At 51.0% G+C, this 23,088-nt stretch overlaps 1 protein-coding gene and 1 non-coding gene across 4 annotated transcripts in view; both read right to left on the bottom strand.

Annotated features, from left to right (window-relative positions):
• Nucleotides 1-23,088, bottom strand: part of CHD2 (chromodomain helicase DNA binding protein 2) — a 239,130-nt gene that overhangs the window by 9,132 nt on the left and 206,910 nt on the right. For all 3 annotated transcript variants that reach the window (XM_075345973.1, XM_075345975.1, XM_075345974.1), the window contains exons 34-36: nucleotides 22,021-22,155; nucleotides 16,790-16,968; nucleotides 2,154-2,253 (exon numbers count right to left, since the gene is read on the bottom strand). In XM_075345973.1, coding sequence (XP_075202088.1) covers nucleotides 2,154-2,253; nucleotides 16,790-16,968; nucleotides 22,021-22,155 — 414 coding nt within the window. The remainder of the gene's footprint in view (nucleotides 1-2,153; nucleotides 2,254-16,789; nucleotides 16,969-22,020; nucleotides 22,156-23,088) is intronic.
• LOC142304881 (small Cajal body-specific RNA 14) lies at nucleotides 1,427-1,555 on the bottom strand. The gene has a single exon (XR_012753525.1).

Raw genomic sequence — 23,088 nt, 5'->3', positions numbered from 1 at the left:
AAAACCTTTAATCTGCTGTTGTCGGTGAAGGAGTGACCCTGCCCTGAATGAGAAGAGCTGTTCATCAATAATAAACTGGAATGGGGGAGTATTGATGGACTATTTTTAGGATGAGGTATTAATACTTGATCTGTGGGCATGCTAAACCAGTCAGCTGCTGTCAGTGTCAGCCGGATAGAAGAATTACCGCCACTTCCTTAACTGAAGGTCTGAACTGTTGCAAACTGAACATAGCATATATTATCCAAAATAACAGTTGCACTCAAGTAAAGGGGAGGGAAAAATAACTGAAGGATGTAAATAGTGAATATTGAAATGAGAATATGCATTGCTGCACAGAAAACATTAACTTTTTTAAAGAAAAAATGAATTATTTTGTAAATAAAATTGGCCAAATTTACTTGAGCCCAGTTACCACGCCAAGGTATAACTCTCAACCGGGTCCTAATCTAAATTTCTGCCTCTTTTCATGTCACTCCTGACCTTTCGTTATATGGGCTAGAAAAGAACCTGCAATAGAAAAAATTAAAACACCTGAGGTCAATTTTTAATTTTTCTTTATTTTTCTTTTGCAGGTTCTTTTCTATCCCTTATAAAAAAAAAGGTCAGGAATCACAGGAAAAGAGGCAGAAATTTAGATAGATTAGGACCCAGTTGAGAGTTATACGTTGAAGTGTTAACTGGGCTCAAGTAAATTTGGCCAATTTTATTTGCAAAATAACTCATTTTTTCTATCAAAATTTTTTTCATGTTTTCTGGTTAGCAATGCATATTTTCATTTCAATATTCACTATTTACATCCTTCAATTATTTTTCCCTCCCTTTTACTTGAGTGCAACTGTTAATTTGGATAGGGTCAGCCGGATGTGAAAAGTTTTGGAGCTGCACAGCACAATTCCATCAACACCATAATATTTGAATGTAAAGGAGTGGATCTTCTTCAGTACCATGTTGCGGACATTATGCAGGTGACGGAGCTGGGCTATTTCACTCCACAGCTTAAACACACCCAGCTGCCACCAGAACAGCTGATCGCTGAGGGTGCCAGATGTCGCCCACCAATCTGGTATTGACGACCTATCCTACTACGTCCATGGATACTATCCATTATAGACACAAAGACTTTTTGCTAGAATCAATCATTTCAGAACTCTGCTATCCAGAACTGTTACAAGATCACACAGGGCAATATTTTTATAGCAGGAAAGGGGGGTTTGGATATGCTGTATTGTGATAGACGACACAAGTAGTGCAGGAGGTGGCTCTTCCTTCCCTGGGTATAATATACATGTGGAGCCAATCTTTACATGTCTTTCCTCTTTGTCCAGCACCGGGTTGTAACTCTACTGTTATACACCGTACTTCATTTACAAAACTGAACATGAATAATCTGTGGATTAAAAAAATGGAAATAAACCTAAATCTCTATGTCTGGAGCCATCGCACAGGAAGCCCGATGTCTATACAGGCCCTGTCGGCAGGAACCATTTAATTTACGTGGTAGACTGAAGTCACATTAAACTGGTAATTAATGCCACAATGTAAATCCAACCACGCGTCTTACTAGGGAATCGAACCCTGGTTTGAGGACACCGTGTACCAGACACTTAGCACTGAGCCACAACAGATACAGGAACTTCAGCCACAAAACTAGCTACAAACCGATAACACTGTGTAACAGCCCTTTGTTTGCATATCAATGACCAGACACAATGGACTTGTGGATATATACACGTTACCTGCTGCTTCTGGGCTTTAGGCCCATTCAGTGTTATTAACCACAGCTATTTATATCTATACAGCAATCCCTACAATGATACCTACCATATAACCCTACAGGAACCCCGGTCACTGCACAATATCTAAAGATAATCAGTAAATGACAACTGTTCTGATCATAAATGGTCCTGGAAAACCCATCACGTGGTATCAGAATCTGTCCAAATCTAAAGGGTAACGATATTTGCTGCTATTTAGATGGAAGGGTTGGAACCATTATCCCCTCTAGTTGTATCAGTAGCAAGGACATGCTGGGAAGGCGCACTACATCACGCTACCTGAAAGCTGCACAATATACTCCCCATTGCTGTGGTGATCAGGCGGACATCTTCCCTGGAGCACAAGGCAATATACATTCTGCATTTAGCACTTACCTCCTCCTCTTGGGACCTCTTTTTATGAGCCATCTTATACAACTTGTGCAGCTTCCTGGCGCCAAATTCGGTAAATTTAGAGACAAAAATCCAAAGATTTCTATAAAGAAAAATTGGAAATAATTCTGAATAAATAATAAAATTCACAGATTTCATTAGAGAAACCAGTAATTGAAAAAATGTTCATGTCAGGTCACTTAATAGTGGGTCTCCAACAAACCTTGAACCTGTCGGAAACTGCTTGTGATTCCTTGCTGTGGTCTCAATGTGTCACCATCAGCCCAGCATCGATATTCCACAAAACACTACTGTACATCTTGAAGGATGTTAAAAATTAACAAACTAATCCCCAAAACACTAAAAAACTGGAGGGCCCAATTCTGTTATCAGAGGATCTGTTCTTCATCCATTCACATAATATTATCCTGACAAAAACCACTGACAAAGAAGGGAATTTTGTTTACTTACCGTAAATTCCTTTTCTTCTAGCTCCAATTGGGAGACCCAGACAAATGGGTGTATAGGCTATGCCTCCGGAGGCCACACAAAGTATTACACTAAAAGTGTAAAGCCCCTCCCCTTCTGCCTATACACCCCCCGTGCTCCCACGGGCTCCTCAGTTTTGGTGCAAAAGCAAGAAGGAGGAAAAAATTATAAACTGGTTTAAAGTAAGTTCAATCCGAAGGAATATCGGAGAACTGAAACCATTCAACATGAACAACATGTGTACACAAAAAAACAGGGGCGGGTGCTGGGTCTCCCAATTGGAGCTAGAAGAAAAGGAATTTACGGTAAGTAAACAAAATTCCCTTCTTCTTTGTCGCTCCATTGGGAGACCCAGACAAATGGGACGTCCAAAAGCAGTCCCTGGGTGGGTAAATAATACCTCATAATAGAGCCGTAACGGCTCCGTCCTACAGGTGTGCAACCGCCGCCTGAAGGACTCGCCTACCTAGGCTGGCATCTGCCGAAGCATAGGTATGGACCTGATAGTGTTTCGTGAAAGTGTGCAGGCTCGACCAGGTAGCTGCCTGACACACCTGCTGAGCCGTAGCCTGGTGCCGCAAGGCCCAGGAGGCTCCCACAGCCCTGGTAGAATGGGCCTTCAGCCCTGAGGGAACCGGAAGCCCCGAGGAACGATAAGCTTCGAGAATTGGTTCCTTGATCCACCTAGCCAGGGTTGATTTGGAAGCTTGTGTCCCTTTACGCTGGCCAGCGACAAGGACAAAGAGTGCATCCGAGCGGCGCAGAGGCGCCGTACGAGAAATGTAGAATCTGAGTGCTCTCACCAGATCTAACAAGTGCAAATCCTTTTCACATTGGTGAACTGGATGAGGACAAAAAGAGGGTAAGGAGATATCCTGATTGAGATGAAAGGGGGATACCACCTTAGGGAGAAATTCCGGAACCGGACGCAGAACCACCTTGTCCTGGTGAAACACCAGGAAAGGGGCTTTGCATGACAACGCTGCTAGCTCAGACACTCTCCGAAGTGAAGTGACTGCTACTAGGAAAACCACTTTCTGCGAAAGGCGTGCGAGAGAAATATCCCTCATTGGCTCGAACGGTGGTTTCTGAAGAACCATCAGCACCCTGTTCAGATCCCAGGGTTCTAACGGACGCTTGTAAGGAGGGACGATGTGACAAACCCCCTGCAGGAACGTGCGTACCTGTGGAAGTCTGGCCAGGCGCTTCTGAAAAGAAGGGAATTTTGTTTACTTACCGTAAATTCCTTTTCTTCTAGCTCTAATTGGGAGACCCAGACAATTGGGTGTATAGGCTATGCCTCCGGAGGCCGCACAAAGTATTACACTCAAAAGTGTTAAGCCCCTCCCCTTCTGCCTATACACCCCCCGTGCTCCCACGGGCTCCTCAGTTTTGGTGCAAAAGCAAGAAGGAGGAAAAAGAATTATAAACTGGTTAAAAGTAACTTCAATCCGAAGGAATATCGGAGAACTGAAACCATTCAACATGAACAACATGTGTACACAAAAAAAACAGGGGCGGGCGCTGGGTCTCCCAATTAGAGCTAGAAGAAAAGGAATTTACGGTAAGTAAACAAAATTCCCTTCTTCTTTGTCGCTCTATTGGGAGACCCAGACAATTGGGACGTCCAAAAGCAGTCCCTGGGTGGGTAAAATAATACCTCATAATAGAGCCGTAAAACGGCCTCTTCCTACAGGTGGGCAACCGCCGCCTGAAGGACTCGTCTACCTAGGCTGGCATCCGCCGAAGCATAGGTATGCACCTGATAGTGCTTCGTGAAAGTGTGCAGGCTCGACCAGGTAGCCGCCTGACACACCTGCTGAGCCGTAGCCTGGTGCCTCAAAGCCCAGGGCGCGCCCACGGCTCTGGTAGAATGGGCCTTCAGCCCTGAGGGAACCGGAAGCCCAGCAGAACGGTAGGCTTCGATAATTGGCTCCTTGATCCACCGAGCCAGGGTTGATTTGGAAGCCTGTGACCCTTTACGCTGGCCAGCGACAAGGACAAAGAGTGCATCCGAGCGGCGCAGGGGCGCCGTACGAGAAATGTAGAGTCTGAGTGCTCTCACCCAATCTAACAAGTGCCAATCCTTTTCACATTGGTGAACTGGATGAGGATAAAAAGAAGGTAAGGAGATATCCTGATTAAGATGAAAGGAGGATACCACCTTAGGGAGAAAATCCGGAACCGGACGTAGAACCACCTTGTCCTGGTGAAACACCAGGAAAGGGGCTTTGCATGACAGCGCTGCTAGCTCAGACACTCTCCGAAGTGAAGTGACTGCTACTAGAAAAACCACTTTCTGCGAAAGGCGTGAGAGAGAAATATCCCTCATTGGCTCGAATGGTGGTTTCTGAAGAACCAGCAGCACCCTGTTCAGATCCCAGGGTTCTAACGGCCGCTTGTAAGGAGGAACGATGTGACAAACCCCCTGCAGGAACGTGCGTACCTGTGGAAGTCTGGCCAGGCGCTTCTGGAAAAACACAGAGAGCGCTGAGACTTGTCCCTTAAGGGAGCCGAGCGACAAACCCTTTTCCAGTCCAGATTGAAGGAAGGACAGAAAAGTGGTCAAGTCAAAAGGCCAGGGAGAAAAACCCTGAGCAGAGCACCACGACAGGAAAATTTTCCACGTCCTGTGGTAGATCTTGGCGGACGTTGGTTTCCTAGCCTATCTCATAGTGGCAATGACGTCTTGAGATAACCCTGAAGACGCTAGGTTCCAGGACTCAATGGCCACACAGTCAGGTTGAGGGCCGCAGAATTCAGATGGAAAAAAACGGCCCTCGAGATAGCAAGTCTGTTCGGTCTGGTAGTGTCCCCGGTTGGCCGACCGTGAGATGCCACAGATCCGGGTACCACGACCTCCTTGGCCAGCCTGGAGCGACGAGGATGGCGCGGCGGCAGTCGGTCCTGATCTTGCGTAACACTCTGGGCAACAGTGCCAGCGGAGGAAACACATAAGGGAGCTGAAACTGCGACCATCCTGAACTAAGGCGTCTGCCGCCAGAGCTCTGTGATCTTGAGACCGTGCCATGAACACTGGTACCTTGTTGTTGTGCCGGGACGCCATGAGGTCGACGTCCGGCACCCCCCAGCAGCAACGGATCTCCTGAAACACGTCCGTGTGAAGGGACTATTCCCCTGCGTCCATGCCCTGGCAACTGAGATAATCTGCTTCCCAGTTTTCCACGCCTGGGATGTGAACTGCGGATATGGTGGATGCCGTGGCTTCCACCCACATCAAAATCCGCCGGACTTCCTGGAAGGCTTGCCGGCTGCGTGTGCCGCCTTGGTGGTTGATGTATGCCACCGCTGTGGAATTGTCCGACTGAATTCGGATCTGCTTGCCCTCCAGCCACTGCTGGGACGCTTTCTGGGCAAGATACACTGCCCGTATTTCCAGAACGTTGATCTGAAGCGAGGACTCTTGCTGGGTCCACGTACCCTGAGCCCTGTGGTGGGGAAAAAAACGCTCCCCACCCTGACAGACTCGCGTCCGTCGTGACTACTTCCCAGGATGGGGGTAGGAAGGATTTCCCTTTTGATAACGAAGTGGGAAGAAGCCACCACCGAAGGGAAGCTTTGGTCGCCTGAGAGAGGGAGACGGTCCTGTCGAGGGCCGTCGGCTTCCTGTCCCATTTGCGTAGGATGTCCCATTGAAGGGGACGCAGGTGAAACTGCGCGAAAGGGACTGCCTCCATTGCTGCCACCATCTTCCCCAGGAAGTGCATGAGGCGCCTCAAGGGGTGTGACTGGCCTTGAAGGAGAGATTGTACCCCTTTCTGTAGTGCCTACTGCTTGAACAGCGGAAGCTTCACTATCGCTGAGAGGGTATGAAACTCCATGCCAAGATATGTCAGCGATTGGGCCGGTGTCAGATTTGACTTTGGAAAATTGATGATCCACCCGACACCCTGGAGAGTCTCCAGGGAAGCGTCGAGGATGCGTTGGCATGCCTCTTGAGAGGGTGCCTTGATCAGCATCCAAGTACGGGATCACCGAGTGACCCTGCGAGTGTAGGAGCGCTACTACAGTAGCCATAACCTTGGTAAAAACCCGTGGGGCTGTTGCCAGGCCGAACGGCAGTGCCACGAATTGCAGGTGTTCGTTTCCTATGGCGAAGCGCAAGAAGCGCTGGGCTCTGGAGCAATCGGTACGTGGAGATAAGCATCTTTGATATCGATCGATGCAAGGAAATCTCCTTGGGACATTGAGGCGATGACGGAGCGGAGGGATTCCATCCTGAACCGTCTGGTTTTACATGTTTGTTGAGCAGTTTCAGGTCCAGGACCGGGCGGAAAGACCCGTCCTCCTTTGGGACCACAAACAAGATGGAGTAAAAACCGTGGCTCAGTTGCTGAAGAGGAACCGGGATCACCACTCCTTCTGCCTTCAGAGTGCACAGCGCCTGCAGAAGAGCCTCGGCTCGCTAGGGAGGCGGGAATGACCTGAAGAATCGAGTCGGGGGACGAGAGGTGAACTCAATCTTGTAACCGTGAGACAGAATGTCTCTCACCCAGCGGTCTTTTATTTGTGGCAGCCAGGTGTCGCAAAAGCGGGAGAGCCTGCCACCGACCGAGGATGCTACTAGAGGAGGTCGAAGTCATGAGGAAGCCGCTTTGTTAGCGGCGCCTCCGGTGGCCTTTTAAGGACGTGACTTAGACCGCCATGCGTCAGAGTTCCTTTGTTCTTTCTGAGACCTTTTGGACGAGGAGAATTGGGACCTGCCCCGCCCTGAAAGGACCGAAACCTCGACTGCCCTCTCCTCTGTTGAGGTATGTCCTGTTTGGACTGGGGTAAGGATGTATCCTTTCCCTTGGATTGTGTGATGATTTCATCCAGACGCTCGCCAAACAGCCTGTCGCCAGAAATTGGCAAACTGGTTAAGCGCTTTTTTGGAAGCAGAATCTGCCTTCCATTCCCGTAGCCACAAGGCCCTGCGGAGTACCACCGAATTGGCGGCCGCGACCGCCGTACGGCTCGCAGAGTCCAGGACAGCAATAATAGCGTAAGACGCAATTGCCGAGGTCTGGGTGGTAATGGATGCCACTTGTGGCGCGGCCGTGCATGTGGCTGCTTCAATTTGCGCTTGACCTGCTGAGATAGCTTGTAGCGCCCATACGGCTGCGAATGCTGGGGCAAAAGAAGCTCCGATAGCTTCATAGATGGATTTCAATCAGAGCTCCATCTGCCTGTCAGTGGCATCCTTGAGCGAGGCCCCCTCTTCCACTGCAAGTATGGATCTAGCCGCCAGTCTGGAGATTGGAGGATCCACTTTGGGACACTGAGTCCAACCTTTAACCACGTCAGGGGGAAAAGGATAACGTGTATCCTTAAGGCGCTTAGAAAACCGCTTATCTGGACAAGCATGATGAATCTGGACTGCCTCTCTGAAATCAGAGTGGTCCAGAAACATACTCGGTGTAAGAGAAGCTGACTCCTCCGCCGGAGGAGCTGAGGGAGAAATATCCAGCATTTGATCGATGGACGCAATAAGAACGTTCACTATGGCGTCCCCGTCTGGAGTATTAAGATTGAGAGCGCCCTCAGGATCAGAATCCTGATCAGCTGTCTCCGCATCATCAGAGATTCCCCCCGCTGAGACCCTGAACAATATGATGTTGAGGGAAATTCTAAGCGAGCCCGCTTAGTCGGTCTGGGGCTGGGGTCTAAGTCAGAACCCTCAGTCTGGGATGTATGAGATACCCCGGGAGGACATTGTTGGTCCAACTGAGGGGGTCCAGGGAACAATGATTCAACAGAGTCCCTTTGCTGAGATACCGGCCTGGACTGCAAGGCTTCTAGTATCTTAGTCATAGTCTCAGAGAGTCTTGCAAACTCCGTCCCCATCACTAGGACAGTGTCAACAGGTGGCTCCCCCTGGGCCCCTCTTAGCAGAGGCCCTGGCTGAAGAAGTGTCACAGGGGCCGAACAGTGCACACAATGAGGGTCAATGGAACCTGCCGGCAGCTGGGTCGTACAAGCGACGCAGGCAGCATAATAAGCCTGTGCTTTGGCACCCCTGCCTTTTGTGGGCGCCATGCTATTGTTTTCCCTGAGTAACACACTAGGGTATATAGCCAGAATGAACTGTGCTCATACAGTGTAAAATATATACTATAAACAAATAATGTATCAATACACTACAGCACCATGGGGCTAGCACCACAGGTGCTGCTTACCATCCGCCTAAAGCGGTTATGAGGCCACCAGAGACCGTGTCTGGGTCTCCCAGGGTTAATCCCTCTCTGCAGCGTCGGAGGAGCTGACAGGAATGGCTGCGGCGTCCTGACGAGAGGAGGGAGCCGTGGGCGTGGCCGAGGTGCTCACACTGTGCACAGTGAGGGGGGTGGAGTATGGAAATCATACTCCAGCCCTCAGTGCTGCTCGTTCCGTGCAGCGTCCCGCCCTTCCCCTGTCTGTCAGGGCTGAGGGCGGGAGAAAGGGAAACTAGGCCGCAAGCAAGCCGGGGACTCGAGTATACGCGTGGCCGCCGTAAAAGCGCGGCCGACGCCGAAGTCCCCGGCGAACTACAAGTCCCAGCCGCGCCGCAGTTTCCCATGGCAGCGGCGGTTAGCGCGGTAGCCCCTACATATAAACACACTCAGCGACGCTGAGTGTGTAATGGCACAGTTTAACCCGGTCAGCGCCGCGGTCCCCGATGCACTAGCACACCCAGCAAAGCTGAGGTGTTGCCGTGCGCGGTCCCCACAGGGATACAGAGTACCTTCACGTAGCAGGGCCATGTCCCTGAACTGTACCCGGCTCCTATCCAGCAGGCTCCACAGGAGTTGTGGATGAAGCACGGTCTCAGTGCCTGGAGACCGATAGGATCCCACTTCACCCAGAGCCCTGAGGGGGATGGGGAAGGAAAGCAGCATGTGGGCTCCAGCCTCTGTACCCGCAATGGATACCTCAACCTTAACAACACCGCCGACAAGAGTGGGGTGAGAAGGGAGCATGCTGGGGGCCCTATATGGGCCCACTTTTCTTCCAACCGACATAGTCAGCAGCTGCTGCTGACTAATCTGTGGAGCTGTGCTGTGCGTGTCTGACCTCCTTCGCACAAAGCAAAAAACTGAGGAGCCCGTGGGAGCACGGGGGGTGTATAGGCAGAAGGGGAGGGGCTTAACACTTTTGAGTGTAATACTTTGTGCGGCCTCCGGAGGCATAGCCTATACACCCAATTGTCTGGGTCTCCCAATAGAGCGACAAAGAAAACACAGAGAGCGCAGAGACTTGTCCCTTAAGGGAGCCGAGTGACAAACCCTTTTCCAATCCGGATTGAAGAAAGGACAGAAAAGTGGGCAAGGCAAATGGCCAGGGAGAAAAACCCTGAGCAGAGCACCACGACAGGAATATTTTCCACGTCCTGTGGTAGATCTTGGCGGACGTTGGTTTCCTAGCCTGTCTCATAGTGGCAATGACCTCTTGAGATAATCCTGAAGACGCTAAGATCCAGGACTCAATGGCCACACAGTCAGGTTGAGGGCCGCAGAATCCAGATGGAAAAACGGCCCTTGAGACAGCAAGTCTGGTCGGTCTGGTAGTGCCCACGGTTGGCCGACCGTGAGATGCCTCAGATCCGGGTACCACGACCTCCTCGGCCAGTCTGGAGCGACGAGGATGGCGCGGCGGCAGTCGGCCCTGATCTTGCGTAACACTCTGGGCAACAGTGCCAACGGAGGAAACACATAGGGGAGTTGAAACTGCGACCAATCCTGAACTAAGGCGTCTGCCGCCAGAGCTCTGTGATCGTGAGATCGTGCCATGAATGCCGTGACCTTGTTGTTGTGCCGGGACGCCATTAGGTCGACGTCCGGCATCCCCCAGCGGCAACAGATCTCCTGAAACACGTCCGGGTGAAAGGACCATTCCCCTGCGTCCATGCCCTGGCGACTGAGAAAGTCTGCTTCCCAGTTTTCCACGCCCGGGATGTGAACTGCGGAGATGGTGGAGGCCGTGGCTTCCACCCACATCAAAATCCGCCGGACTTCCTGGAAGGCTTGCCGACTGCGTGTTCCCCCTTGGTGGTTGATGTAAGCCACCGCTGTGGAGTTGTCCGACTGAATTCGGATCTGCTTGCCTTCCAGCCACTGCTGGAACGCTTTTAGGGCAAGATACACTGCCCTGATCTCCAGAACATTGATCTGGAGTGAGGACTCTTGCTGAGTCCACGTATCCTGGGCCCTGTGGTGGAGAAAAACTGCTCCCCACCCTGACAGACTCGCGTCCGTCGTGACCACCGCCCAGGATGGGGGTAGGAAGGATTTCCCCTTCGATAATGAAGTGGGAAGAAGCCACCACCGAAGGGAAGCTTTGGTTGCCTGAGAGAGAGAGACGTTCCTGTCGAGGGACGTCGGCTTCCTGTCCCATTTGCGTAGGATGTCCCATTGAAGAGGACGCAGGTGAAACTGCGCAAAAGGAACTGCCTCCATTGCTGCTACCATCTTCCCTAGGAAGTGCATGAGGCGCCTCAGGGGGTGCGACTGGCCTTGAAGGAGAGATTGCACCCCTGTCTGTAGTGAACGCTGTTTGTTCAGCAGAAGCTTCACTATCGCTGCTAGAGTATGAAACTCCATGCCAAGATATGTTAGTGATTGGGCCGGTGTCAGATTTGACTTTGGAAAATTGATGATCCACCCGAAACTCTGGAGAGTCTCCAGAGTAGCGTTGAGGCTGTGTTGGCATGCCTCTTGAGAGGGTGCCTTGACCAGCAGATCGTCTAAGTAAGGGATCACCGAGTGACCCTGAGAGTGGAGGACCGCAACTACTGTAGCCATGACCTTGGTGAAAACCCGTGGGGCTGTCGCCAGGCCGAACGGCAGTGCCGCGAACTGAAGGTGTTCGTGTCCTATGGCGAAGCGCAGGTAGCGCTGATGCTCTGGAGCAATCGGTACGTGGAGATAAGCATCTTTGATATCGATCGATGCAAGGAAATCTCCTTGGGACATTGAGGCGATGACGGAGCGGAGGGATTCCATCCGGAACCGCCTGGTCTTTACGTGTTTGTTGAGCAGTTTTAGGTCCAGGACAGGAAGGAAAGACCCGTCCTTCTTTGGAACCACAAACAGGTTGGAGTAAAAACCGTGACCCTGTTGCTGAAGAGGAACTGGGACCACCACTCCTTCCGTCTTCAGAGTGCCCACCGCCTGCAGAAGAGCATCGGCTCGCTCGGGAGGCGGAGATGTTCTGAAGAATCGAGTCGGAGGACGAGAGCTGAACTCTATCCTGTAACCGTGAGACAGAATGTCTCTCACCCAACGGTCTTTTACCTGTGGCAGCCAGGTGTCGCAAAAGCGGGAGAGCCTGCCACCGACCGAGGATGCGGTGTGAGGAGGCCGTAAGTCATGAGGAAGCCGCCTTGGTAGCGGCACCTCCGGCGGTCTTTTTTGGGCGTGCCTTAGACCGCCATGAATCGGAGTTTCTCTGATCCTTCTGAGGCCTTTTGGACGAGGAGAATTGGGACCTGCCCGCACCCCGAAAGGACCGAAACCTCGACTGTCCCCTCCTCTGTTGGGGTATGTTTGGTTTGGCCTGGGGTAAGGATGTTTCCTTTCCCTTGGATTGTTTGATGATTTCATCCAATCTCTCACCAAACAAACGGTCGCCAGAAAATGGCAAACCGGTTAAGCACTTTTTGGAAGCCGAATCTGCCTTCCATTCCCGTAGCCACAAGGCCCTGCGTATTGCCACCGAATTGTCGGCTGCAACTGCCGTACGGCTCGCAGAGTCCAGGATAGCATTAATAGCGTAGGACGCAAATGCCGACGTTTGAGAGGTTATGGACGCCACTTGCGGCGCAGACGTACGTGTGAGTGCGTCAATTTGCGCTTGACCCGCTGAGATAGCCTGGAGTGCCCATACGGCTGCGAATGCTGGAGCAAAAGACGCGCCGATAGCTTCATAGATGGATTTCAACCAGAGCTCCATCTGTCTGTCAGTGGCATCCTTGAGTGAAGCCCCATCTTCAACTTCAACTATGGATCTAGCCGCCAGTCTGGAGATTGGAGGATCCACCTTGGGATACTGCGTCCAGCCCTTGACCACGTCAGGGGGGAAGGGATAACGTGTATCCTTAAGGCGCTTGGAAAAACGCTTATCTGGACAAACTCGGTGTTTCTGGACTGCCTCTCTGAAGTCAGAGTGGTCCAGAAACATACTCGTTGTACGCTTGGGGAACCTGAAACGGAATTTCTCCTGCTGAGAAGCTGACTCCTCTACTGGAGGAGCTGAGGGGGAAATATCCAACATTTGATTTATGGACGCGATAAGATCATTCACTATGGCGTCCCCATCAGGAGTATCAAGATTGAGAGCGGCCTCAGGGTCAGAATCCTGATCAGCTACCTCCGCTTCATCATACAGAGAGTCCTCCCGCTGAGACCCTGAACAATGTGATGATGTCGAGGGAATTTCCCAGCGACCCCGCTTAGGCGGTCTGGGGCTGCGGTCCGTGTCAGAGACCTCACCCTGGGATCTATGAGACACCCCGGGAGGACATTGTTGTTCCAACTGAGGGGAACCAGGGAGCAATGATTCCACAGTGCCCATGGTCTGAGATACCGGTCTGGACTGCAAAGCTTCTAGTATCTTAGCCATAGTCTCAGAAAGTCTTTCAGTAAAAACTGCAAACTCCGTCCCTGTCACCTGGACAGTGTTAGCAGGTGGTTCCCCCTGGGCCACCCTTAGCAGAGGCTCCGGCTGAATAAGTGCCACAGGGGCCGAGCATTGCACACAATGAGGGTCAGTGGAACCTGCCGGTAGTATAGCCGTACATGCGGCGCAGGCAGCATAGTAAGCCTGTGTTTTGGCACCCTTGCTTCTTGTGGACGCAATGCTGTTGTCTCCTCTGAGCAATCCAGGAGGGTATATAGCCAAAAATCAACCGTGCACCATACAGTGTAAAGTATAGTCTATAATCATATAATCTATAAGTACACTTCTGCACAAGTGGGGCCAGCACCTCAGGTGCTGCTTACCGCCCGCTCAAAGCGGTTGTGTGGTCACCAGAATCCCTGCCTGGGTCTCCCTGAGCCTGTCTCCCCTCTCCAGCGTCAGAAGAGCTGACAGGAATGGCTGCCGGCGTCCTGAGGAGAGGAGGGGGCCGTGGGCGTGCCCTAGAAAGTGCGGGAATCTGGTGCCCCACTGTGCACAGTGAGGGGGGTGGAGTATGCAAAGCATGTTCCAGCCCTCAGTGCTGACTCCTGTACAGCGTCCCGCCCTTCCCCTGACTGGCAGGCCTGGGGGCGGGAAAGAATGAGACTAGGCCGCAAAAGCCGGGGACTAAAGTTATAAGCGCGGCCGGCGTATAAGCTCGGTCGGCGCGGAAGTCCCCGGCGTACTAACAGTCCCAGCCGCGCCGCAGTGTAAAAATGGCAGCGGCGGTCAGCGCGGTAGTCCCCAGGAAACTAACACACCCAGCCACGCTGCAGTGTGTGATGGCACAAGCGCGGTCAGCGCTGCGGTCCCCGGCGCACTAACACACCCAGCAATACTGGAGTGTTACTGTGCGCGGTCCCCACGGGGACACAGAGTACCTCAAGTAGCAGGGCCTTGTCCCTGACGATACTCGGCTCCTTATCCAGCAGAGTCCCTGGGAGCTGTGGATGGAGCACGGTCTCAGTGCCTGGAGACCGATTAGGATCCCACTTCACCCAGAGCCCTAAAGGGGATGGGGAAGGAAAAACAGCATGTGGGCTCCAGCCTCCGTACCCGCAATGGATACCTCAACCTTAACAACACCGCCGACAAGAGTGGGGTGAGAAGGGAGCATGCTGGAAGCCCTGTTATGGGCCCTCTTTTCTTCCATCCGACATAGTCAGCAGCTGCTGCTGACTAAGCTGTGGAGCTATGCGTGCATGTCTGCCTCCTTCGCACAAAGCATAAAAACTGAGAAGCCCGTGATGCACGGGGGGTGTATAGGCAGAAGGGGAGGGGCTTTACACTTTTAGTGTAATACTTTGTGTGGCCTCCGGAGGCATAGCCTATACACCCATTTGTCTGGGTCTCCCAATGGAGCGACAAAGAAATAAAACTTCAGACAGACCTTATCCAATCTATAAAACTGAAAATAAGCATATACCTTGCTGTAAAAATTAAGTAAAATGTAATAGTCCACAAATAACATTGGGGACTTAGTAGCTTTGGTTTTGCAATAATATACAATGCAGAATGAGCAGGGGCGTAACTACCGTGGTCGCAGAGGTCGCCACTGCGACAGGGCCCCGAGGGTGCAGGGGGCCCGGCGGCCCCAGCCCGATTCACATATATGTGTGTTGGAGGCTGCGCATCCAGCTGAAATACATTGGAGCACAGAGACCCGTCGGGTCCCTGTACTGCGATGTGCCGGCTGCCGATTAAGGCCATGAATATTGCTCCCCACGCACATGATTCTGGGCATGGGGAGCAGAGAATACGCCGATAGCCGACGCTGCTGTAAGTGGCCGCACATGACACTGATGTCATGCGCTGCGCCGCTTACACGCTAGTAGGACGCCGGGAGAGCGCAGGGTAGGCGAGTACCATGGCCACCAGTCGCACAGGGCCCCTTCCGACAGACAGCAGATGGGGGGCCGCAGGGAGCAGCTGTTCACTGTCATTTGCTGCTCCTGCGGTGCACAGGCTTCAGCACAGGACGCCCTCCCTTCCTCTGTGTCCTGTCTGCTCCTGCAATGCACAGGCTCCAGTACAGGGCGCCCTCCCCTCCTTTGTGTCCTGTCTGCTCCTGCAGTACACAGGCTCCAGCACAGGGCGCCCTCCCCTCCTCTGTGTCCTGTCTGCTCCTGCAGTACACAGGCTCCAGCACAGGGCGCCCTCCCCTCCTCTGTGTCCTGTCCGCTCCTGCAGTACACAGGCTCCAGCACAGGGCACCCTACCCTCCTCTGTGTCCTGTCTGCTTCTGTCTTCACCACACAGAGGGGGGACGGGCTCCTGCACTGCTGCGGCCGGAGAAGAGGCTTTTAAAGACCCTCTGAACTCCAGGAGGCCAAGAAGGAGATGAGTACAATGTGAAACATGTGTTATGTGCTTTCTGTATGTGTTATGTATAAGATATGTTTGTGCTGTATAGTGTGCAATGTGTATACTGTCTGTGTATAATGTCTGACTGTCTCTGACGGTCTTTGTCTGACTGTCTATACATCCTATCTATCCATCAATCCTATCTGTCTGTACATCTATCTATACATTCATCCTATTTATCTATACAAAATCCCATATGCCTCATTATGAAAGTGAACACATAATACAATAATTTATTTATTTATTTTTTTTACTGTGTGCGGCGTGGTGGGGGCTATATACCAGGATGAGGGGGCTATATTCCAGGATAGGTGGCTATATACCACAATGGAGGCTACATACCAGGATGGGGCCATATATACCAAGATAGGCTATGATGGGGTCATATACACCAGGATGGGGACATATACCAGGATGGGACCATATATACCAGGATATAGGCATGATGGAGTCATACACCAGGATGGGTCCATGATGGGGATATATATACCTGGATAAGGCCATGATAGTGGACATATATACCAGGATGGGACCATATATACCAAGATTTAGCTATGATGGGTCAAACACCAGTATGGGGCCATGATGTGGACATATTTACCAAGATGGGGGACATTTACCCGGAAATGGCCCAGGATGGTGGGCCCAGGCTCAAACTCTGCATCGGGGCCCATCAGACTGTAGTTATGCGATTGAGAATGAGCCAACGCAAGTCCTGCGATATAACTGGGTCCTTCATGGGGATATACAGTGGGGTGCCATTACTACAGGTAATGAGTGGAGGACAGAGGAGCTTCTTGAAGAAGAAGTTACAGATCTGTGACAGCCAGAAATCTTGCATGTTTTTAGATGACTAAATACTTATTTTCCACCATAATTTGCAAAACAAATCTTGCCAAATCAGACAATGTGATTTTCTGGATTTGTTTTCTCATTTTGTCTCTCATAGTTGTGGTCTACCTATGAGTTAATTACAAGCCTCTCATCTTTTTAAGTGGGAGAACTTGCACAATTGGTGGCTGACTAAATACTTTTATTTCCTCTGTATATAATGACAGAGTTTGCTGATGCCGGGGACATCAAGCATAGACGACTGGCAATGGATCTTCAGTACAGTTTTATACACTTACCGCCTCCATAACTTAATTTGCTCTTGATCGGAGTAGGATTTAAGGCACTCAGAGATGCGATCTCCAATTTTCAGTAAGCAAGTCCGTGTGTGTTCTAGCTGTTCTTGGACAGTCAGACCTTTGTCAGGTTTGTCCAGTTGTTTTAGGGCTTTCTTCACAGGTCTCATTCTCTCTTTGCACTAAAAATAAAGAAAATATTACAAAAGCTAAAAAAGTAAAAAAGAAATGCCAGTAGTATAGCATGAAACTGCCAAGGCCACTGATGGGGTCACTAGATCACAAGTATTCTGTACATAAAGATCGCCAGGGGTGTGTCACAGCATCAGTGCTGGGATTTGAGAATTGCGTACTTTTTTGTTTTTGACAGAACAATCCCTTGATTGGAAACATCTTGAACCAATATAACTTGTTAAATATTCTGTAACTAGAAGGTGGCCCGATTCTACGCATCGGGTATTCTAGAATTTACGTACTGTGTAGTTAATGTATGATTTTTGTTATATATATATATATATATATATATATATATATATATATATATATATATATATATATATATATATATATATATAGAGGTTGTTGTGTGTAGTTACCAAGTGTTTGTGTAGGAGCTGTACATGTTCTGGGTGTTGTCTGGGTGTGGCGGGGGGTGAGAGCGGTGTTGTATGTGTGTTGCGTGTGTTGCGTTGTTTGTGGAGCGCTGTGTGTCTGTAGCGTTGTGTATGTGTTGCGCGGTTTGTGTGGGTGTGGTGTGTTTTGGGGGGAGGTATGTTTTGTGCAATGTGTGTGTTGCGTGGTATGTGCGTATATTTATGTATGCCGCGGTGTTTGTGTGTTGGGTGTTGTGTGTGCAGCGTTGTCTGTGTGTGTGGGTGTCTGTGTAGGGCGGTGTTTGTGGTTCCCAGTGTGTGTGTGGTGTGTTGTGTGTGTGTGTTGGGGGGAGGTGTGCACCTCCCATCGTGCTCCATCCCCCATGCTGCGCACCCCCCATCGTGCTCCATCCGCCATGCTGCGCACTCCCAAACGTGCTCCATCCGCCATGCTGCGCACTCCCAAACGTGCTCCATCTCCCATGCTGCGCACTCCCCATCGTGCTCCATCCCCCATGCTGCGCACCCCCCATCGTGCTCCATCCCCCATGCTTGCTGCACCAGCATCAGCCTCTCTCCTCCCAGCATCAGCCTCTCTCCTCCCAGCATCAGCCTCTCTCCTCCCAGCATCAGCCTCTCTCCTCCCAGCATCAGCCTCCCCCAGCATCAGCCTCTCTTCTCTCAGCCTCCCCCCTCCCAGCCTCCCTCCTCCCAGCCTCCCCCAGCATCAGCCTCTCTCCTCCCAGCCTCCCCCAGCATCAGCCTCCCCCAGCATCAGCCTCTCTCCTTCCAGCCTCCCCCAGCATCAGCCTCCCCCAGCATCAGCCTCTCTCCTCCCAGCCTCCCTCCTCCCAGCCTTCCCCAGGATCAGCCTCTCTCCTCCCAGCCTCCCTCTTCCCAGCCTTCCCCAGCATCAGCCTCCACCTCCCAGCCTCCCTCAGCATCAGCCTCTCTCCTTCCAGCCTCCCCCAGCATCAGCCTCTCTCCTCCCAACCTCCCCGAGCATCAGCCTCCCCCTCCCAGACTCCCCCAGCATCAGCCTCCCCCAGCATCAGCCTCTCTCCTTCCAGCCTCCCCCAGCATCAGCCTCCGCCTCCCAGCCTCCCCCAGCATCAGCCTCTCTCCTCCCAGCCTCCCCCAGCATCAGCCTCTCTCCTCCCTGCCTCCTCCACCATCAGCCTCCCCCTCCATCAGCCTCCCCCAGCATCAGCCTCTCTCCTCCCAGCCTCCCCCAGCATCAGCCTCTCTCCTCCCAGCCTCCCCCAGCATCAGCCTCTCTCCTCCCAGCCTCCCCCAGCATCAGCCTCTCTCCTCCCAGCCTCCCCTAGCATCAGCCTCCCCCTCCATCAGCCTCCCCCAGCATCAGCCTCTCTCCTTCCAGCCTCCCCCAGCATCAGCCTACACCCTCCCAGCCTCCCCCAACATCAGCCTCCCCCAGCATCATCCTCTCCTTCCAGCCTCCCCCATCCCAGCCTCCCCCAGCATCAGCCTCTCTCCTCCCAGCCTCCCACAGCATCAGCCTCCCCCAACATCAGCCTCCCCCAGCATCAGCCTCCCCCTCCCAGCCTTCCCCAGGATCAGCCTCTCTCCTCCCAGCCTCCTCCAGCACGCCGTGCTCCTCTGCCGACACTCACAGATCCGATCGCATACACTCACACACACACACCCACCCGATCGCATACACTCACACCCACCCGATCGCATACACTCACACCCACCCGATCGCATACACTCACACCCACCCGATCGCATACACTCACACACACACCCGATCGCATACACTCACACACACACCCGATCGCATACACTCACACACACACCCGATCGCATACACTCACACACACACCCGATCGCATACACTCACACACACACCCGATCGCATACACTCACACACACACCCGATCGCATACACTCACGCGCACACCCGATCGCATACACTCACGCACACACACATTGACGATATTGCACATACGCGCTCATACTCACAACATCCGGAGATACCACATGCTTCTGGCCATGTGATCCTCCGGCAGGCGATATCTCCGGATGCTGTGAGTGTGTGGATGCGATGTGAGGTGTGTGTGAGGTGTGTGTGAGAGTGAGTGTGATCTGATGTGTGTGTGTGTGTATGTGTGTGTTGTTATGTGTGTGCGTGTGTGTATTTTCCGCCGCTGCAGGACCTTGATGCGCTGGTAACTATGCTACCATGGTTACCAGCGCATCACGTCCCCCACTCGCACGGGAGCCCACACCAGCATACGGCGGCAAACCCCAGCAATGCGAGGGTTTGTGTCGGCTGGGATGGCGGAGTATGCTGGTGTGGGCTCCCGGGGGTACAGTACTCACCTGGTAGTTTGTCTCCGTGTCAGTTCGGGGGATGCGTGCGGGGGGCGGGGCCAGAGCGAGCGTGCATTGCGTGAGGGGGGCAGGGCGTGGCAGAGTTGCCAATACGTGCAGGGTGCCGGGGCGAGAGGCCAATCCGTGTGGGGGGCGGAGCCTGTGCGAGCGGCCGGCCAATCAGTGTGGGGGGGGAGCCAGGGCGAGCGACCAATCCGTGCGGGGGGCGGGGCCATGGCGAGGCCAGTGGCCAATCCGCTTTGTGTCACCGTAAGGACACAATTTTGGAGCAAGACAGACAGATAGACAGACAGAATAAGGCAATTATATATATAGATAGTTGGAAGAAATACTCCAAAAAAACCGAACACCTATAGAATGATCCAGCACTCTACATTTAAGAAAAAATAAATAAAAATAAAATTCAAATTGTCTCTTCAGGCAGAAAGGAGACAAACTCTGGTGCCACCTATTGGAGGTAGCAATCCTAAAAGTCAAAAGTGACTCTCCAACGAGCCTTGTCATATGACTAGGGGGTACTTTGCACGTTGCAACATCGCTACTGCGATCTCGTCGGGATCAAATCAAAAGTGACGCACATCCGGCGCCGGTAACGACGTCGCAACGTGTAAAGCCTAGAAGCACCAATAAACGATCGCAAAAGCGTCGAAAATCAGTGATCTGTGTAGTGTCCGTCATTTCCATAATTTCGATGCAGCGACAGGTACGATGTTGTTTCTCGTTCCTGCGGCCGCACACATCGCTGTGTATGAAGCCACAGGAGCGAGGAACATCTCCTTACCTGCGTCCCGCCTGCAATGAGGAAGGAAAGAGGTGGGCGGGATGTTTACGTCCCGCTCATCTCCGCCCCTCCGCTTCTATTGGCCGCCTGCTGTGTGACATCGCACGACCCACCCCCTTAGGAAGGAGGCGGGTCGCCGGCCAGAGCGACGTAGCAGGGCAGGTAAGTGTGTGTGAAGCTGCCGTAGCGATAATGTTCGCTACGGCCGCTATCACAAGCTATCGCATCTGCGACGGGGCGGAGACTATCGCGCTCGGCATCGCTACAATCGGCTAGCGATGTGCCCAGCGTACAAAGTACCCCTTAGGATTTATTCCAGATCAGAGCCTCAATCTGGCATAAATCCCAAGTCATTATGGCAAGCTCGTTAAAGGGTCACTTTTGACTTTTCGGATTCCTACCTCCAATAGGTGACACTATAGTTCGTCTACTTCTTCACTGAAGAGACAATTTGCATGTTTCCCAGAGGAGCATTGCGGCGTAAAGTCTCCTCACCACTGGCATACTGGAATAGTGTGTCAGTCTCCACACTAGGGAGAAAAGCTCCCCCTCCCCACTCACAAACACATTAAACAGCTCCTCTATGCTAGAAGGGTGTGTGAACATGTGTCAACACCACTCAACTGAATCATCCATGTTACGAAGTGTGAGGCAATGTGTCATCTGTATTGAGCTTTCTGTGTTGTGAAGGATTGGCGGCCTACTGAGCATAGCACCCAGAGAAGTATACACAGAAGAGTGAACTCTATGGTGGGAAACTCCACTTGTAAAGTCTTGTCATGCATATTATGAAGAGCTTTCTCAACAGTCGTTAACCTAAACGTACATTATACGTACATATACAGTGGGACCTTGGTTTAAGAGTAATTTAGTTTGAGAGCATTTTGCAAGACAAGCAAATCTTTATAAAAATTTGTAACTTGGTTTAAGAGCAATGATTTGCAATAAGAGCAAATACTCACCGTGTACACTTCCGATTCTGTCCTTTCACTGCGCTCTGACCCGCTCTGGAGGTAACTTTCTGCATATATGTACTTTATACTGTATACCATTGTACAGTATACACTATATAGCAGGTCTATCAATTTGCATTTGTGGATACAGAATTGTACTTTCTTATTACTAACCAGTACAGCACATTGCTTATACTGTACCTCCCACACACCAACAATTCTATTGGAAGCTAATGTGCAGTGTAATTTGTTTTATATGTTTTTTACTGTACAGTATTTTGTATTAGTGTACTGTAATAATTTTATATGAATACAGGACATTATTTGGTATTACTGTAATAAGTTTGTCTAAATATAGTAAATATTTTTGGTTTGTGGAACGAATTGTCTATGTTTCAATTATTTCCTATGGGAAAATTTGCTTTGATATAAAAGTAACTTGGTTTAAGAGCACACTCCCGGAACCAATTATGCTCGTAATCCAAGGTTCCACTGTATATTATATTATAAATTATAATATTACAGCTCGCAAATAAAAAATATCCTTACAATGCTGAAGGTTTCCTGATCAAGTTCATCTTCCTCCTCTTCCCCAATGGGGACAGGCTCATTCCCAGCCGTAATGTGGACAGGTCCCTGGTTCTTTCTACTCCGGGCACCTCCCTTGGCATCAGCCCGCTTCACCTATATTGTAAAGAGAAAAATCTAATAGTCATCAAAACTAATGTTACTAAGGTGAAATAATTGACCATCCAGAACATTAACAGGGACTTATAGCACATTCTCAAATGCTGACTACGAGTAGCTCGGAATAGCCTTGTAACCTCATAAGAGCTTAAAGAGATTTCCAGGCTAAGGATAGGTACAAAGTGCGTCTGAGCCAACTGTTCTGCACATATACTCAGGAGAGTATATATATATATATATATATATATATATATATATATATATATATATATATATATATATATATACACACACTAGAAGGTGGCCCGATTCTACGCATCTGGTATTCTAGAATTTACGTATTGTGTAGTTCATGTATGATTTTTGTTATATATATATATATATATATATATATATATATATATTTATATATATATATAGATGTTGTTGTGTGTAGTTACCAAGTGTTTGTGTAGGGCGCTGTACATGTTCTGGGTGTTGTCTGGGTGTGACGGGGGGTGAGAGCGGTGTTGTATGTGTGTTGCGTTGTTTGTGGAGCGCTGTGTGTCTGTAGCGTTGTGTGTGTGTGTGTGTGTGTGTTGCGCGGTTTGTGTGGGTGTGGTGTGTTTTGGGGGGAGGTATGTTTTGTGCAATGTGTGTGTTGTGCGGTATGTGCGTATATTTGTGTGTGCCGCGGTGTTTGTGTGTTGGGTGTTGTGTGTGTGCAGCGTTGTCTGTGTGTGTGGGTGTCTGTGTAGGGCAGTTGTTTGTGGTTCCCAGTGTGTGTGTGTGGTGTGTTGTGCAGTGCGCGCGCGTGTGTGTGTGTTGGGGGGAGGTGTGCACTTCCCATCATGCTCCATCCCCCATGCAGCGCACGCCCCATCGTGCTCCATCCCCCATGCAGCGCACTCCCCATCCTGCTCCATCCCCTATGCTGCGCACCCCCCATCG

This window comes from Anomaloglossus baeobatrachus, chromosome 4, assembly GCF_048569485.1.
Source record: "Anomaloglossus baeobatrachus isolate aAnoBae1 chromosome 4, aAnoBae1.hap1, whole genome shotgun sequence".
Taxonomy (NCBI): domain Eukaryota; kingdom Metazoa; phylum Chordata; class Amphibia; order Anura; family Aromobatidae; genus Anomaloglossus; species Anomaloglossus baeobatrachus.
Note: the sequence above shows the minus strand (reverse complement) of the source record. Positions and strands in the feature narration are given on the sequence as shown.